Source organism: Ptiloglossa arizonensis, chromosome 3 (genome assembly GCF_051014685.1).
Source record: "Ptiloglossa arizonensis isolate GNS036 chromosome 3, iyPtiAriz1_principal, whole genome shotgun sequence".
Taxonomy (NCBI): domain Eukaryota; kingdom Metazoa; phylum Arthropoda; class Insecta; order Hymenoptera; family Colletidae; genus Ptiloglossa; species Ptiloglossa arizonensis.
The window spans coordinates 30,189,355-30,206,008 of NC_135050.1; the positions used below are offsets into that span (position 1 = coordinate 30,189,355).

Here is a 16,654-nt window from a genome sequence, read left to right on the forward strand (position 1 = left end):
CCGGAACAATTCTTACGCGGATCGAGAATCTTTCGGTGTCTCTCGTCCACGCGCGAATATCGACCGTCCGATCGCTCGACGGGGAATCCGAAAGGTCTTCCGCTGCGCGAGACACTCGCGCGCGAAAATTTCCATCGTCGGAGTCGGCTCGTTCCCTGAGATCGTCACCGATACTCGTTGGAACACTGTCCGGAAAAGAGGCGCGAAACTTGAAGAAATATTGTTCGCGTTACGGCGGCAACTCGATGTCTCGGGGAAGAGGTTCCCGGGCCGATCTCGACCGTCCGTATTAATTCGGTTCGTTCGGGTCCCGGTAACAATACGCGGGGTAAATTTTTCACGAGTACCTCGAATCGAGTTCGCCGCCGCGTTCCGTTCTCCCGACGAACTCGCGAATATTTTATTCAAGGAAGAGGGAGGGAGCTTCCCGAAAGAAAAGGGGGTTAAATTGAGAGGAATTAAAAAGGGACGTCGGCCGATCGTTGAAGGGCCAAGAGCCCGGAGTAATTGGTAATTAACATTTATCAGACGTCCCACCGAGAGCGCACCGTCCGCGCGTAATTTACCGTCGCTCCCGCGCGATTGCATTATTTATGCGGAAACGCGCGATAACGGGGCGCGACTAATTACGAAAGACCGTTCACGGTCGTTTTGCAACAATTTGAAACGGAAGGGGGTCGCCGATGTCGAAATACCGCGTCAAAGAGTGGAACCCATTGGCTTTTCATTCTGTGCAATTATAACGGGCATTAAAACGGACGGGCGCGATAAACAATGGGCAGCGTTTCGCGAGCGGCGCTTCCTGCGGCCCGCAGATCCATCTCTCCCTTCCGTTCCGTCTATTTCGCGTATTTAGTTTGTTCGCATTCAACCGATTCTCCGGCGTTTCATTCAGCCGGTCTATTCAATCGTCGAGCGCGCCGGTGTATCGAGTGTCATTATACGATTACAACTCCGCGGCTGCTTTATGCCCGCGGCCTATTTATTCGATTGTATCGCCACCCACAATAAAGCGCCGTCAACGAGCCGCGTCGGCCGATTTCTCGCGAAAGCGAATCGCGCGAGCGCGCGAGCGCGCGAGTCTAGTCGGATCGACCGCGGTCCAGTCCGAACCCGCCGCTACCGCTCGCGAACGCCGATCGCGTTCCATCGTTATCGATAATCCCGATTATCTTCCTCGAACGCTCACCGAAATAACCCAATTGCGGAAAACGGACGCGAGCGAATATTCCCCGTGCACCATAAACGCTCGCCTACGTTTCGAGTTTCTTCGATAACCGCGAGGTTCTCGAGTTCGTCTCTCGAGGCAAAAAGAACAACTCGCTCCCTCCGCTTCGGCAACGTTCTCCACCGATGACCGTCGAAACGGTCCCGGTCGATTCGCTCGTTTCCAACGACACCTACCGAGGAACTTTCCTACACGAGTAGCGGTTCCCCCCGAGATCGCTACACTCGTAATCCACCATCTCGGAAAATGCACTCGCGGATTTACAGAAAACAGACGCGCACCGTACGAAAGTTTCTCCAAGTTCGAAGCACTTTCGAACGCTATACCTGGTTACGTACGGAGCTCGACGAGTGTCGTATCGCCGTTTCGAGCGAAACTTTCGTTCCGATAAAACCCTCGCCGTCGTTTAGTTTCTTACTCCGGTATCGAAAATTTAAAGCGAACGGAAGAACGGTGCGAGAGAAACGAAACGTACGCGCGCACGCGCGCGAAGCAAAGGAAATTCAATCGTCGAATTACTCGGTAACGTCCATGCTCGGTCCTCGAATTTCCCCGCATTCCGTTCGTCCCGCACGCTTGCCGCGAGAATGTGCGGATAAATCGCGAGCGTCCCCCCGAACGTTCGTCCCGCTTTCTAGCGCCTCTCTCTTTACGCGATCGCGCTTCCGATTTGCCAATATTCGTCCGGTCGATGAGCGCGATAACAGCGCGATCCGATGGAATTACTTCCCTCGAGTTCGCCGCGGTGAACGCAAAAATGCCGGACGCCCGAACAACGTGCCAGCGAGGCCAACGCGGACGCGGACGTCGAGGACGACGACGACGACGACGACGACGACGACGACGAGCACCCAGTAATTCATTAGACGCGCGCCAATAAGCGGGAATAACGAGCAACCGCGATCTTACGCCAGCGGAATTCCACGTTGTTTCATCATAGGCGAAAAGCAGCTCGGCGAGCCACGTCCGAGCTTAACGAACTTAAAAACCCACCGCCGATACAGAGGCTAAAACTAATACCGAAACGGTGTTGAGCGGCCCGAGAGGGAATTTCCCCGGTTTCGAGTCTCGCGATCTCTCCTCGAGAGAGGAGGGATCGCGGTGGGATAAACGTCGATCCGTCGACCTCGATCCCGAGATTTTCCGGGGTTTCGGGTCTCCTCCGTTGCTCGCGGTGCCGGCTGCGCTCGCGACAGAGGCACGAAGTCACGAAGCGTATTTTCGTGGACAAATAGAAGCGAGACCGAGCCTCGTCCGATGTAAAACCGACGAGTGTTTGGATACCGTGAGTATTCAGACGACTCGGTTCCTTTTTTCCCGTCTCTTTGTCTCGCGAACGATCCGACGCCGCGACTCGTTCGCCGAAATCGAGAACCGTTGCTCCTCTCGAAGCTTTTTGTTTCGTCGACGCTCTTCGCTTCGGTACCGAGCGAACGAAACTTCCGATTCGTTGTTAACCGAAAAACGGACAAAGCCGTCGGACGGTCGTTGAATCGTTTATCGGACGTTCGACGTAAACGGATGCTTCTCGCGCGTACCGCCTCGACGCGTCCTTTCGTCGAGGAACTCGTCGAGGAAGCATCGCCGCTGGAAACTTTATCGGAAATCAATTTTAGATATCGCTCGAAATCGATTTCGATTCGATTACAGCCCGAAAGCGTGTATTTTTAATCTCGAACGACTCTCTCGGCCGTGCGCGACCCGTTATAAATACTCCAGCGGACGTTAACTTTGGAATTTCGTCCGGAAGTCGGTGGTCGTTCGCGTTCGACCGGCGTACGTGCCCTCGATCGATTCGCAGAGTCCCGTCTACTGCCTCGATCGCTTCGGTTGCGTTCGGGTCGGTCGCCACTTTCGCGAAGTATAGCGAAATTGTGCGTCTTTTGGTCGCGCGATGATCGATGCTCGTTCGTCCCAATGAAATTCGAACGAAGTCCCGTTAACTTCGTTTCCGGACGTTTAAAAGGACGGCGATCCGAAAATCAAGGGCGCGACGTTTTCCGCGGGTGGTCGATGGTTCGTCGAGTCTCCCCGAGCGTGCGACGATCCGTGCCGCGTTTAAGATCCATTAGGATCGGACCGAATCAACGAGACAGTAACCAGAGTCCATTTTCCGTGCGCTTAATTGAACGGTCGTCTTCGCGAATAACCGTAGACGAGTCTGAATCATCGTCGGCGATTCTCTTCGCGTCGTTTCCTGGCCTCTATTGTCTCAATAATGTCCGGCGAAAAGACCAACCGAGACAACCCAGCGAGACCACTTGCGAGACCCGTCGTTTACGTCGATCGAATTTTAAACCCTCGAACGCGAGAGCACGAACGTTTCGAAGTCGTCGAGCAAGGTCACGTGGTAGCTTTTAAGGATTTACGCGTTCGAGAAGGACCGGGAAGCAACGGCCATCGACTCGTCGCCTCGACGAGTTCTCGAAGGGAAATCCGAGCGAGCCGCGACAACGTTATTACCCGAAGCGAGAAGCGTACGCGACGTCGCTCCGTTTCGCGGCGAGGAGTATTCAACTCGACTAATGGTTAATTAACGCACGTATGCGCTTCGCGGGACCGAGGAGAGAGAGAGAGAGAGAGAGAGAGAGAGAGAGAGAGAGAGAGAGAGAGGGAGGGAGAAATCGTCTCGGAGGACAGTTCACGGAATAGCCGGGACTCGCACGGTCGATCAGGAGAGAACCACCATCGACGGGTAGACGAGGATCGGTTTAATAATTTCGTAACTCTACTTACGAATTGCAGAAACGAGGCCAGATTAACGACCAGCAGCGGCGATCTCCCGTCGAAATTTCTTCCCGAAGGAATCCCCCGCGATCTTCCTCGAACGGCGGAAAAACTTGCGAAAAGTTCCAACTTTCTCGAACCATGGCCAAGACGAACCGTTCTCCCGCTCGCAACAGTTGTATTATTTTTCTTCCTTTCCTCCGATTTTTCCTTCCTGTTTCTTCGGTCGAGCGCGAACCGCTCGAAACGGTAACGAACGAACGAACGAACGAACGAACGAACGACCGTAGGAATTTATATCCAGATTGCGGAGAATTTCGTGGGAAGAAGTTGCGAACCACCGGTGATCGATAACCGACCCAGCCAGCGGAAACGAAAGGCACGAGAAATATTTTGGATCGGTGCAGGGACATCGCGCGCAACTTGAGAAATACTCGAACGAAACGCGAGGTACGGAAAGAGCGTCGAGACTTTCTTCAAAAAGAACAAAGGAGTCGAACGGTGGTGAGACGCAGAGGTTAAACGCTTCCGAATGAATAACGCCAATTTCGTTCATCGTTTTTAATGGTCTCGAAAGTGATCGAAAAAAGGGATACAAACACCGACGATTGAACAAACTTAGATCGAACCGATGAAAGATTGTCGCTGTGCGCCGTATCGCAAAAGGAAAATCTTAAAGTAACCGCTTCGATGATCGAATACCAACGAACGTTTGTAAAGTTAGTTACGAAAATACAGTATGTAGGAAATATCGCTGGCTCGTTTCTTACCGGAACGTCGAATCGATCGATAACGAGCATCGTTTATCGTAAATCATCGGTCCGTGCTTTTTATCTTGGCGTTCGGTCGCGTACCGTTATTTGCGGTAGAAAGCGGTCGCGTGTAAATATTTGCGCGATACAGGGTTGTTTTTAATTAGCGTCGTAATTGAATCGATTCGAAATTAATTTCGCCAAAAGTGAATTACGCTCCGATAAAATTATACCGACGAAGTGATTTACGGGCCGTGGGAAATCGAAGAAAAATGGGACTCGGAAAGCAATTAAAGTCTCCGATGAAATTCCGAAAGCGTCGAGTTTCGTCGATCTATCGTTTAAAGTAGCTTCGAGCGCGCGGCTTAAATGGCATTTCGTTAACAACGAGTGTAAACGGAAACGGCGTTCAATGGGTAAACTCGTTTCGACCGAAATGAAAATCAAGCAGAGGAGCGCAACAGCGTCAAGAATTTAAGCAAACAAAGGAATGCCACGCTTTCGAACCGATCCTTTGATCCTTTCTACTCGCGACCTTTCACTCTTGGCCCGAACGGAGGGCGGAGATCGATCTCGATGAATTTCGCGTACGCCGATAAGCCCGAAACTTTCCAACGATAGGATACGTGTACCGGGCGCGGCTAGGATTTCCATCCTCCGAGTCGAACGCGTTTCGCTCCTAGCTGCTCCTTTCTTTTCTCGCCGAGTTCTCCACTCGTCGCGGATACGTCTATTTGACAAACAACGGTACGATACTTACAAGCTAGACGAACAATTTTCAACTTTCAGTTTCGGAGCGTCGACTCGTTACGCGTTCCAAAGGTTCACCGATAAAGTCCGTTGGCGTTCGAGGCTTCCGTGTGCGAAACTTCTCGCGACCGACTTCTCGAAAACGGTTCGAATCTTTCTCGGTTGTACCAAAACCGGTAGATTCCCGCTCCTTTCGACCGGCGTGGCTTACACCCGTAGGGATGCACCGGGCGATAATCGGCCGAGGCGGAGACCTCGAACGGCCGGTACGCTCTCTACGCGGTATCGAGTTAATATCCGTAAAAGAGAAGTTCCTCCGGGACACGGCTCGCTTCCAGAAGCCTCTTCGCATCTTCGCAACTTCGCGAGGTCCCCGTGTCCGGGAATACACGTCTCTCGGTGAACCGGCACAGGTGCTTCTCACGGTTCGCAAAAGCGAGGAATATCGTTCGAGAAGGTTGAAAATGAAAACGCACTCTTTCGAAGAACAAGCGATTCGGCGTTGGAAAGTGTTCGTGGAATCGTTCGACTTGTCACCGGCGTCGGGGCGAAAGATTTCGATCGTTCTCGGTGTCGCGCTCGCGAACGGGAACGCCTTCCCTTTCGATCCTTCGAGGGAGGAACGACCAAGCTGGAGACAAAGCGGACGGTAGCCTCGAACGGTGACGATCTTTCGGCCCGACTCTGACCAATTTACCATGGAAACGTCGAGAACGAAAACATCTTTCGCACGGACCACCGAAGCGATCCCTAACTCCGGTCGTAATTGTCGTAATCCACGGTTCTGGGCAGCATCGCCGCCAGCTCGTACTGAAGACTCCTGGGTATGTCGAGCTGAAAGGCGTGTCGATCGTGCTTTAGACACCTTTTGATGGCCTTCAGCGACATCTCGCGCAACGTGTACACAGGCAGCGTGATGTATACGTCCGTCCTTTCGCACCTCTCCGGCAACTCGTTTCGCCTGAGCCACGGTTCCGGAAAGAAGACGTCCTTCTCGTTAACCATGAACCTGAAAACGTGTCCCCATCCAACCTGCGATCCTTCGCACGAGAAACTAAAATCTAATTCCGGTTCACGGTAAGTGGATTTCCCCTGAATCGTCCTCGAACGTAGAAAAAGTTAGAATTTTATCGCGATTCGTTCGCTCGGAGAAACGTTCGCTCCGTCCTCCACGGTCGTCGTGGAGAAAAATTTTGGAAAAACCGATTCTACGATAGGAAGAAGGATCGCTCGCGGGTAACGGAGCAAAAGGTCAAAGTAATTGGATCGCGTTCGCAGGATGCTCGATCGTATTCCGCATTAGCCGATCAACGATGGATCGAGACTCGAGACTATCTGTGTACGTTTCGCTCGAACGTCCTCGATAAGCGAAATCGATACGCGAACGGAAGCGAAACGAAACGAAACGAAACGAAACGAAACGGTTAGTGCCGAATGTATCACGATCGCGTTCACGTTGAAATCCCAACTCTTTCTTCGTCCGATGCTCTCTTTCACGGCCGAAAGCTTCGAAACGGATCGCTCCGGACAATCGGAGAACACGATCCGAAAGGATAACGTTCCACGGTAACGGTGCGCTCTTTGGAACTTCGATCTCGCTAATCAAAGCAGCGTCTAGCGTCTTCGGAGGAAGATTCTCGAACCGGTTCGAGCGATCCCGAACGGTCGCTTCGCCTCGAACGATTCGAACGATTCGAACGATTCGAACGCGAGAGCGAACAGTGGTCGTTGTTCCGGCCGATCTCGAACCTCGAATCGTTCGCGTCGATTCCTACCTGTCGGTCGTTTCATTGTCAACGAAAATCCACGGATGCGTGACGAACGTGTTGATGTCCAAGCAATCGCCAGGCGACAGCATCCCGTAGCTGATCGCCTGCCCTTGGTAATCGATCCAATACAAAACGACGTTGCGCTGCGTTCTGTTGATAAACTTAACGAAGGACCTCTGATCGTTGTTGATCGAACGAAGAATCGGCTGCTCTTGGTGATTCTCCCCCATTCTCGCGACGCCTTCTATCCGCCGTTCCGACCCTCCGAAATTCCTCGCCCGCCACCACCGATCCTCCAACCGAATTCTTGCCTTCCCTCGTGCTAAGGTTTCGCAATGACTGAAAGCAAAAAAACAACGAGCACTGGGATTAATCGAGGGCGTCTTCCGACGAATCTCTTCGAATCGCGACGTCCGCTCGAACGCGGACCGTGCCGTCTCGCGCGACGACCGCTGGACGCCGAATTTCCAAGACGAGAACGCGAAACGGAGAAAGGAAGCGTTTCGTCGGGGACCCGGTGGTGGAATCAACGGTAAAGCTCGGAGAGCTTAGCGATCGTTCCGAATTCCGTACGGTCGATACCGCGGAATATACGAAAATTCCGATCACGGTCCAGCCTCGCTTTGTTTCGCTCCCATTGAACGACAAATTTCGTTTATTTTCCATTTAAAATACGCGCTCTATAAAATTCGGGGTTCGCTCGATTCGAAGTTTATCGATTAACTCCGGCGCTCGAAACAATTGAACGAAACGCGGCCACGCGGGATCGTTGCGGCGCGGAAAACTCGAGACTCTTCGGCGAGCGCGTCCCCGGTGATCGCGAGGTCCTCCGCGAAACCGAGAACGAACCGCAACTTTTTCGCCTACCCGATGGAGGACGGACCCTCGCCATCGACCACCGATACTTCGCGAACGCGTCCAACGCGCAACGGCCGACGAATATTTCTCGCGACCGGCGCGGATATTCGTTTATCTCACGATTACGGAATTCAAAGTCCAATAGCGAAAACGGTCGACGAACTCCGAGCGATCGAAATCCTACAAACGATCGAGGAAAGCGGCTCTGCGTAATCGCGACGCGTAATCGTCGCACCGACGCGACAACGAATTTCGACCAATTTCGCGAACAAGGACCCTATCGTATGTACGCTGCACGCTTCGATATTTGAACGCGATGAATTTTTCTAAGCGGCTCTGGCATCGGGAGAAGCAAGGGGCGGGTGTTGGCCACGGATTGGGAAATCGATTGCGTGTAAACAATTTCGATGAGCAAATTGCCGAGCCAACAGGAATTCCTGCTCCGGTCAACGTATCATAAAAAACGTTCGAGTACCGTGAACAGCGATTTTTCCCCGTGCATTTCCGCGCACAGACTGTCGCGCTGGCAAATAGAAAAATATTTGGAAGAAGAGACTACCGAGTGCGAAAATCCGATGAAGCCGCAACGCTCCGCAAAAAAATAACAAAATCGATTACGCCGACGCGTAAAAGGAAAATAAAGACCCCGGATCCGTTTGGAAAATCTCGAACGAACCAACTCGGCGGGTACGCGAACGTTCCGAGACGGTGAAATACTCGAAACCAACTTTCGCGAAGAAACGACCGAAAATATTCGCAACCGTTACGGACGAAGCCGAATCGCGGACCGGCGGATAATCTGGCTAGAAACACGGAAGCGTTCGAGAACCGCGAAGCGAGCTGGATTCGCTAATAATTCATTTAAATAATACCCGACGTTAACTCGACGCGAAACGCGTTTATCTAGACGAAGCAATCAATCACGGGATAGTAATCAAATAGCTGTACATTTCCTGGCGGCGGTCTCGTTCGTCACTGAGAAACGTCGAGAGAAATGGAAACGAAGCGCCATTTCCTGGGCTATAAATATGTATGCAGACTCGTTCGCTAAACGACGATCCTTCGTAACGTCTATCGTTTAAATTATAACCACTTCGAGCGGAACATCGTCTTAAGTGACGCGTTCGAACGACGTTTCGCGCTACGTAACCGTTCGATCGAGTCCATCGACATCGGGACCGATTCGAGTCGAGTTTCGGTCGATTTCGTTCGCGTCCGGATCGATGCGAAATTTCGAAACAACTTTTCCTTCAAAGTATCGTTCACGAACGTTGACGCGAGACTTTCTTCGAGATTTTCGCTCTTCCACGGTTTTCATCGGCGAAAAGAAATCTTTCGATGGTTCGGGCAGCGCGGGATCGCTGTCGAGCGACCAGTATCGGGACCGAACTATTTTTAAGGATACCAAATGGCCGAATACCAAAGTTTCGCCTCGGACATACCGGTTTCGCCTCTCTGCCACTGTGTAGAATCGCTCTCTCGCAGGGTGAATGTTGCCGGCACTCTCATCGGCTTATAAAACTGCAAAACAATGGCGGAGAACGCCGAAACTCCATTACGGCTTTCCACAGAAAAGTGGAAGCCCGGAAAAGGTACGCGCGAGCGCCAGATTTCTGTTTCATGGTACGCGCATACGCGAGTGATTGATTTTTCGCTTTTGCACACCTCCTGCGAGATCGTTTAGCCAAAGAAATTAAATTAAAAAACATCGCGGTCTCTTTTCACCAAACCTCCCGATTCTTTTCCGTTTCGCCGATTCGTCGTTGATCGTACAATTGGACCGCAGAATCCCTTCGAGAATCTTCCCGGTAACATTTTTGCTCACGTATCGTATCATTCGTTGAATATGCGCAAACACGGAAGGTACCGTCGAGTCGATCGTGAAAATGTACGTTGTTACGATCACCGGCCAACACGGGACGCGTTAGACTTGGGCAAAGTTTTACGTCCGGTTGTTTCGTTAAAAGTTTTTCGGCCAGCGTTTATCGATAACCGTAAAATAGGGGCGAATCCACCGAGCGGGCAAGGCGCCGCGTTCCGAATTAGCGATGACAAGGGAGGAGCGAGATTTATGTCTGGCAATAACAAGTTATTCCGTACATCTTTCGCGATTTATCACGAGCCGAATCTTTTTCCCGCGGGATTCGAACTTTCGTCCGTTTTAGACTCCGTAAGATTAGGAGCGCGCGGATTACGAGGGATATCGGCCGCGGTTCCTTCCTGTTGATTCCTCGAGACTTTCCTCGAGATTCTCGAAGCCAAAGTTTCGACGGTAGCCGCCATCGGAATCGGGACGATTTCCATTTCTCGACGAACTTTGAGCGCGGGACAAGCTTCCCTCGTTTGAAGAAAATTCGAGCGACTCTCTCGAATTTTTCGATACATTTTTGCCCGCGCGATCGAATTCTCGTAATTGACGTTCCCTTTGGATTTCTTTCGAAAATCTGACACGAGCAACCGCACCGAGAAAATATTTCTGCGCGATAGACTCCGTTTCGATGTAACGCGAAGCGACCAAAGGCGAACGGAATCCTCGTAACGAGCGAATAGCCCTACTGGGAAGAATATATCCGCGCGAAGAAACTCTTCGTGCTCGCTTTACGAAATTCTCTCGCAACCGCGAGAAACGCAGATATCGTTCGTGTCCAAATTTGAATACGGTCGCGGTATATCCACGGAAACTACGGTATATTTTTCGAGCTTCTTTGCATCGCGATCCTGACGGATGTTCGCGAATAAATACGCTCGCTGAAAAAAACGAACACCGTGACGCTTTTGCATTTTTTTTTACAAAGAACTGTTATTTTTTCTTTTTAACTTTACATCGAAAAAAGACCTACGTTGGTTAAATTGATCGAAAACGGAAAGAAATTCTCGATTTTCTTTTACCGCGACGGTCATCGAAATCGTACTTACCGTCATCGGTCATCGGTGTATCCGGCGTTGCAAAAACGGTACAAACGGTAGGGAAACGTGAAACTCGAAAAATTCAAACGAGAGACCGTGATTTCTTCGAGGTGTTTATTTGACAAAGGTATGTCGCAAACTGCTCGTTGCTGGCTCGCGGACGTGGCGATACGCTGTTTTTTCTCTCTCCGCAACAACACGGTCCTTGTCGCCGGCGGATCATCGGTGATGCGACTCGAATGAAAATATTCGAATTTTAACGCGCTTTCGCTTCCAAAGACAAAAAGAAGCTACACGACGATCGAACAACACCGTGGAGAAGTAATACGTAAAATCGAACTCTGTCCAAAATCTCTAAGAAAGAGAAAATGAAATACCAAACGAAAACGACGGCGCATTGTCGTTCATCGTACGTGCTTTTTTCGGACTGTTCCGTCAATATCGAAGGATTTGTGTCTCTCGGAAAGTCGACGGTGGGTAATTCCAACGCCGGCGTAGAACGAAGCGAAGCGAAGCTCGGAAAGCGCGTTCGCGGTACCGTGGGCGAATATTTGTCCACGCGCGAGAGAAATGTTTCTAATTCGATAGAATATCGCGAGAGTTTTGCTCCGTTTTGAAAAATTGACACGGGGCGATCGACGCCGACCGAATCTTTCGACGGTTCGAAGGTTTCTCGGGTCTCGTAAAAGAACGCCCGATTTCGATCGATTCTCGCGAACGATGCATTTTCCGTTGCGTTCGTTAAAGAAGTTTCGGTAAATATAGATTCCCGTGATAGCAAAGATTACCCAGCCGAGCAACTTCGACGACTCGTTATTTCCAATTTGGAGGGATTCCTCGCCTCGCTCGCTGCTGACGGCCATTTCGCGGAGTTAGTTGCAAATTACCAGGGAAATTACAACGTCGGCTCGGCCTGACTCGGCTAGGTGTAATTTCGCTGGCACGATAGTCGAAATCGCTAGATACCATCGCAATCGGCCCTCCCGGGGAACGTTTAGTTCATCGATTTAACCGAACCCCGTTGTTTTGTCGTTGCGTTTTCGGTCGCGATCTCGTTTCGCCCGTAGCTACCGACGCGGTTTCTTCGTCCACGGTGAAAATTAACGATCGACGTCGTTCGACGTTGGACCACCACGGCCGACGGGAAACAAATTCCGTCGTCGAACGTTTCGAAGAAAATCGGCGAGAAGGCTCGTTCGAGAACGCGCGTTAAAAGTTTCGAACCGCTTCCTAAATCTCGACGATTCGAACCGGTTCGAAGACTCTGCGATCAATATAATTCTCGTCGCGTACGCGATTCGAGGCGAGGCGTTTTCAAGTTTCGACTTTGTTTCGTCGGGCGAATTCGTTGCCTTCCCCGCGCCGTTACGCCAACCAACGATCGTTGCCTTTGCTAAAGCGAATTTGAACCGATTCTCTTCACCTCTGCCCTTGTCACGCGCAGAGAATTTACTTCCGGATTATCCAAATTATATGTAACACCGCGCGTCAGTTGCATACGAGTGGAATACAAATTCGCGCGAGAGTCTTGTTCGTTCTCGCGGGCGTTTGCTCGAGAAACGTTCGTAAACTCGAAACGGAAATCGTTTTAGACGTTCGTCGCGCGAAAGAGTTCGATCGAGGGGAAAGTTCGGCTCGATTCTTTCTCGTCGGACGATAGTTTGCATTGCCGTGGACTCGGGACGGGATATCCATCGACCCAGCTTTCCACGGTGTACGATTAAACGCGGAAACGAATCCGGCGCGATTCTCCGCTCGATTGACTTTGCGCGATGGAAATCTGCCCGGTCGCGGTAACCGAGGCGAAATCCACGAGATCGAACGATCTCGAGGGAAAGCTCGCGTTCGCGGTGTCCCTTAAAATTCAACGGTGAAAAAATATCACGGTCGGCGAGTTAGGCGGGCAGCGTTCTTTTTGCCCGAGACCCCGATTCCGCTCGGAATCCATCGAAAAATCCGAGGGTTGAAAAACATTTTCGTTCGAGCGACGGAGCCCGCTCGCGCAAAGAGGATTCCTGATCCCGCTCGGAGGAAAAGAGTGCCAGTTTCGTTACGGGCAACGGCCGACGGATACGAGCCATGGAACGCGTGTCCGTTTAACAAAGTGGACGCGATAATGAGGAACGACGCGAGTCTCGCGATCGTCGCCTAGAAGCGATGACGTGATCGAGTTAACGTCGATTAAACCTACCGACCGCTCTGAATTCCTCCGAGAGTTCGCTGGGAAATTAACTTAAATCCGGTGGCTTCGGTTAGACCGCTAGGCCTGCAGACACGGCGACGTCGATCCCGTAAAAACGAACTCCCGGTAAAAGTCCGAGTCGGTCGTTCGTCCGTCCGTCGAGAGACGGATTTCGAATTAAATTTCGACCGCCCTTACCCTTTCTGCCGAGTAATTGCGTTTCGAACGATTTTCATTTTTTCGATACCTCTTCTTTTTCGGTTTTCTTCTCTCCGAGCATCGAAAAGAATTTCACTCTTTCGTGTATTTCGAGAGATCGACGCGACCGTTGATCTTTTCCGGTATTTTTTCGTCCCGCGCTGCACAACCGACGCGAAGCGAAACGAATTTCAACCGCGCAAACTCGTCGAGCGCGTCTCCGAGGTTGCGCTCGAGTATCCGAGTTGGTCGTTCGTCGTACGGGACTCGTCCGAGTTTCGGGGAAGGACAAAAACGCTTTCGAGGTCTTTACGGGGCAAAAAGCTTCCACGTTCGCGCGTCGATCGAGTATTACCGATTCGATGGTTCGCGAGTGTATCGTCGAGAGCGCAAACGATAGTCGAGTTCGACTCGAACGAAGGGAATCGAAAGCGCGTTACGTGCCGACGGAGAGGGCGAGTAACCCGCCCCCGAAGGGTCCGCAAACAGTGCAGCCTTAATTTGCCGGGAGACGCGTGCAAAACGTCTGCCGCTCGGCGACGAGCAATCTCCACGGTCGCCAAGTATTTACTTAGGCCGAGTCGCGGGAGAACGAGAAATTGCGGCTGCGAACGAGCCTCGGTAACAGATGCGCAACCACTTTATTACGTTTCCGGGAAGTGCTTTCTCGCTTCGAAACGGTAAAGAAACGCGACGAGCGTTTGGCCCGCGTCACCATCGAGCGACAAATAAGAACCGCCGCGACGACGGAAATATACCGCAAAACGGTACAACCTGCGCCTCCAACTACCCAAAGGTTGCCGTTCGAGAACATTCCGCGAATCCACAACGGCCCTCTTTCAATTCGTCCGAACAACTCCGAGTCTTCGATCGTTCGAACGACATTTTTTTATATCAAAATTTTTTGCAAAATCGAAGCCCAGCAGCGAAACACTGTTTACAAGTAGTACGACTCGACGATCGATCCCTCGACGACACCTACGAGCGTTGCTCGAAACCGTCGAAAGATCGATGGCCCACATTTTTCTCCAACGATTCGAAGCTCGCGTTTCGATAATTATTTCTCATTGCGTAAACGTAAATAACGAAACGCCGTCGTTCAACGAAAAAAGAGAAAATACCGTTAATCGAAATGCCACTTCGCATTCGCGCGAATTGCGCAACAGGCTCTCATTTGTCCAAAATGGTATAAAAAAAAAATGAATTCTGTTTCGAAGAACGACGAATGCTTCGAACGAGACCGATCGGTGCAAAAAATACCAGAATATTCCACAATGGTCTACCGGGCACTCGCCGGCTGCGCTCTCGCTCGAAATTAAAACTCGAGTCGCGATACGACCAAAACGAATTTTAAACAAGCGTATAAGGGCAATCGATGTCGAAATGAAAAATAGTAATTAAAAAATTTAATACGTAACTCGAGACCCCTCGATACACTGTCCGCGCGGAGTACAATTTTACCTTTCGCGACGTTCCGACTAATGGAACGAAACTTTGTCTCTGCGCAAAAAATGCAATTGACAGAAACTGGAATACTGCGCGAATTCCACGCGTCGAGGAACACTTTTTCGCTTCTTTCGAAATTGTTGCTTCCGTTTAACGTCTCGTTATCGCGTACGTTCTCGATTCGAACGGTTACCCTCGGCCGTAACTGCGCGGTCGTTGATATTTAGAAATTGCGAATCGATCCTATCGTTTCTACGGTCCGAGGGAGGTGTTGGTTTTCGAATTCGCTGCGTTGTACGCGCAACGTTACGTTCGAGATCGATACGGCAAATAGACCGGTAAAACGTACTTTTTGGTCGCGCGTCGACGATACGAGTAAACCGAGTCGGTCCGTTCGAGTCGGCTTCGAACGAGAGCGTTCGTCGAGCGATAGCCTTATCGGATGCAAACCGCTAAATGAATTTTTCTCTGCGCGATAGCGATCTACGGGGCGTCTCGAGACCTTCGAACCCTCGAGTACCTCCGAAAGAATCCCTTCGGACCGTCCTCGAATCGTTGGCACCCGACAGACGACCTGCAGTTTCGTGCTCGTTCCACCCAGAACAAACGCGAAACAACAATAATCGTAGTTTCGCCTCGAAACGATCGCTTTGTGCTACCCGTTTGGTAAATTCGAAGCTACCTTGTAGCAGGTGCAATGGCTACTGTTTTTTTTTATACGCGCGTAACTTGCTCCTTCGCCGAGTTACCGGTAACGGTGACTTCCGAAAGAGCGCTCGTTCGCGTTTCATCTCGAACAGGTACGACGAAAAGTGAAAATTACTCTCGTCGTTGGTTTTATCGACGCGGAAGGGAAAATTGTACCCGTCGCGCGTCTCCGACGTCGGTTCGGTGACGGAATCGAGTCGTCGCGACCGCGCGAGAAACGTTTTTCGAAAGCAAGTTTCGGAAAGTCGACCGGCTACTCGGGCGGCCGGAGACTGGACAACGATTAATACCGGTAGACTCTGTTTCTGTTTGTTCGTTCCCGGCATGGGCCAATGATCTATGCCGCCGATTACAGCGTCGATTCCAGGCACGTACGTAGCCGTCTCCCGCGCTTTGTGGCTGGCCGGAGGTTAGCAAACAAACGAAAACGCCCGTTGTATATCGATTGCGTTCGCGCCCGATCGCGGGAACAATGGAGATAATTGAGCGTACGAATTACGATACCGAGAGAAATACAGGCCGAACCGTAGGCGTGGATGCCAGCGGGCAACGGCAATTAGGTCTACGACAAAGGGACAAGAAGACCGGTATTTGCGCAACGCGGCGATTCCCTTTGACAGAAACGCAACGGAGCACCGCCGGACCTCGAGAATACTACACCGATACCACCCGGGGATTAACACCCTCGAGATCCACCGAGCGTAAAGTTAAAGGTGTTACGAGCCAATGTCTCCTCGAAACCGTGAGACGTGCGTTTCTAATAAGCGTATTAGCCCCGAGCACGAGTAACGGGGATAACGAGCGCGACGTTCGTTCGTTCGTTCGTTCGTTCGTTTCCGCGTTTAACTCGAGCTACGGGGATCTTACGGTCCCTCGAACCCGTTGGAAGAGTCGCGATCGAAGAAGAGCGCGCCGAGATCGTCCACGCGAACGATCGAATGCCCCGCGCGATCCGGATAACGGCTCGTCGAACCACCAAAGCGTTAACGAATATACGACTGTACTCGAAACAGACGTCCCGGCAATTTGCGCCTCGTTACGCAGGCGCGTTTACCGTGACTTTAAAATAACACAAACGGAGCAAACGCGTTAATTAGAATAATCGTAGCGCGTAATCGTGTGTCAACAC

The 16,654-nt window shown here is 51.3% G+C and overlaps 1 protein-coding gene across 7 annotated transcripts in view; it reads right to left on the bottom strand.

The window, feature by feature from the left end:
• The window catches only part of Ph4alphaefb (prolyl 4-hydroxylase subunit alpha-1), a 243,083-nt gene that overhangs the window by 174,020 nt on the left and 52,409 nt on the right, over nucleotides 1–16,654 (bottom strand). For 4 of the 7 annotated variants that reach the window (XR_012991544.1, XR_012991543.1, XM_076307699.1 and 1 more), the window contains exon 2: nucleotides 7,233–7,565. The exons of 2 other annotated variants lie outside the window; for them this stretch is intronic. Coding sequence is in view for 3 of the 5 variants with exons in the window: in XM_076307699.1 (XP_076163814.1) it covers nucleotides 7,233–7,456 (224 nt within the window). In the remaining 2 variants the exon portion in view is untranslated. Of the gene's footprint in view, nucleotides 1–7,232; nucleotides 7,566–16,654 lie in introns of those variants that run through there. One more of the 7 variants, XM_076307700.1, reaches the window with a different exon arrangement.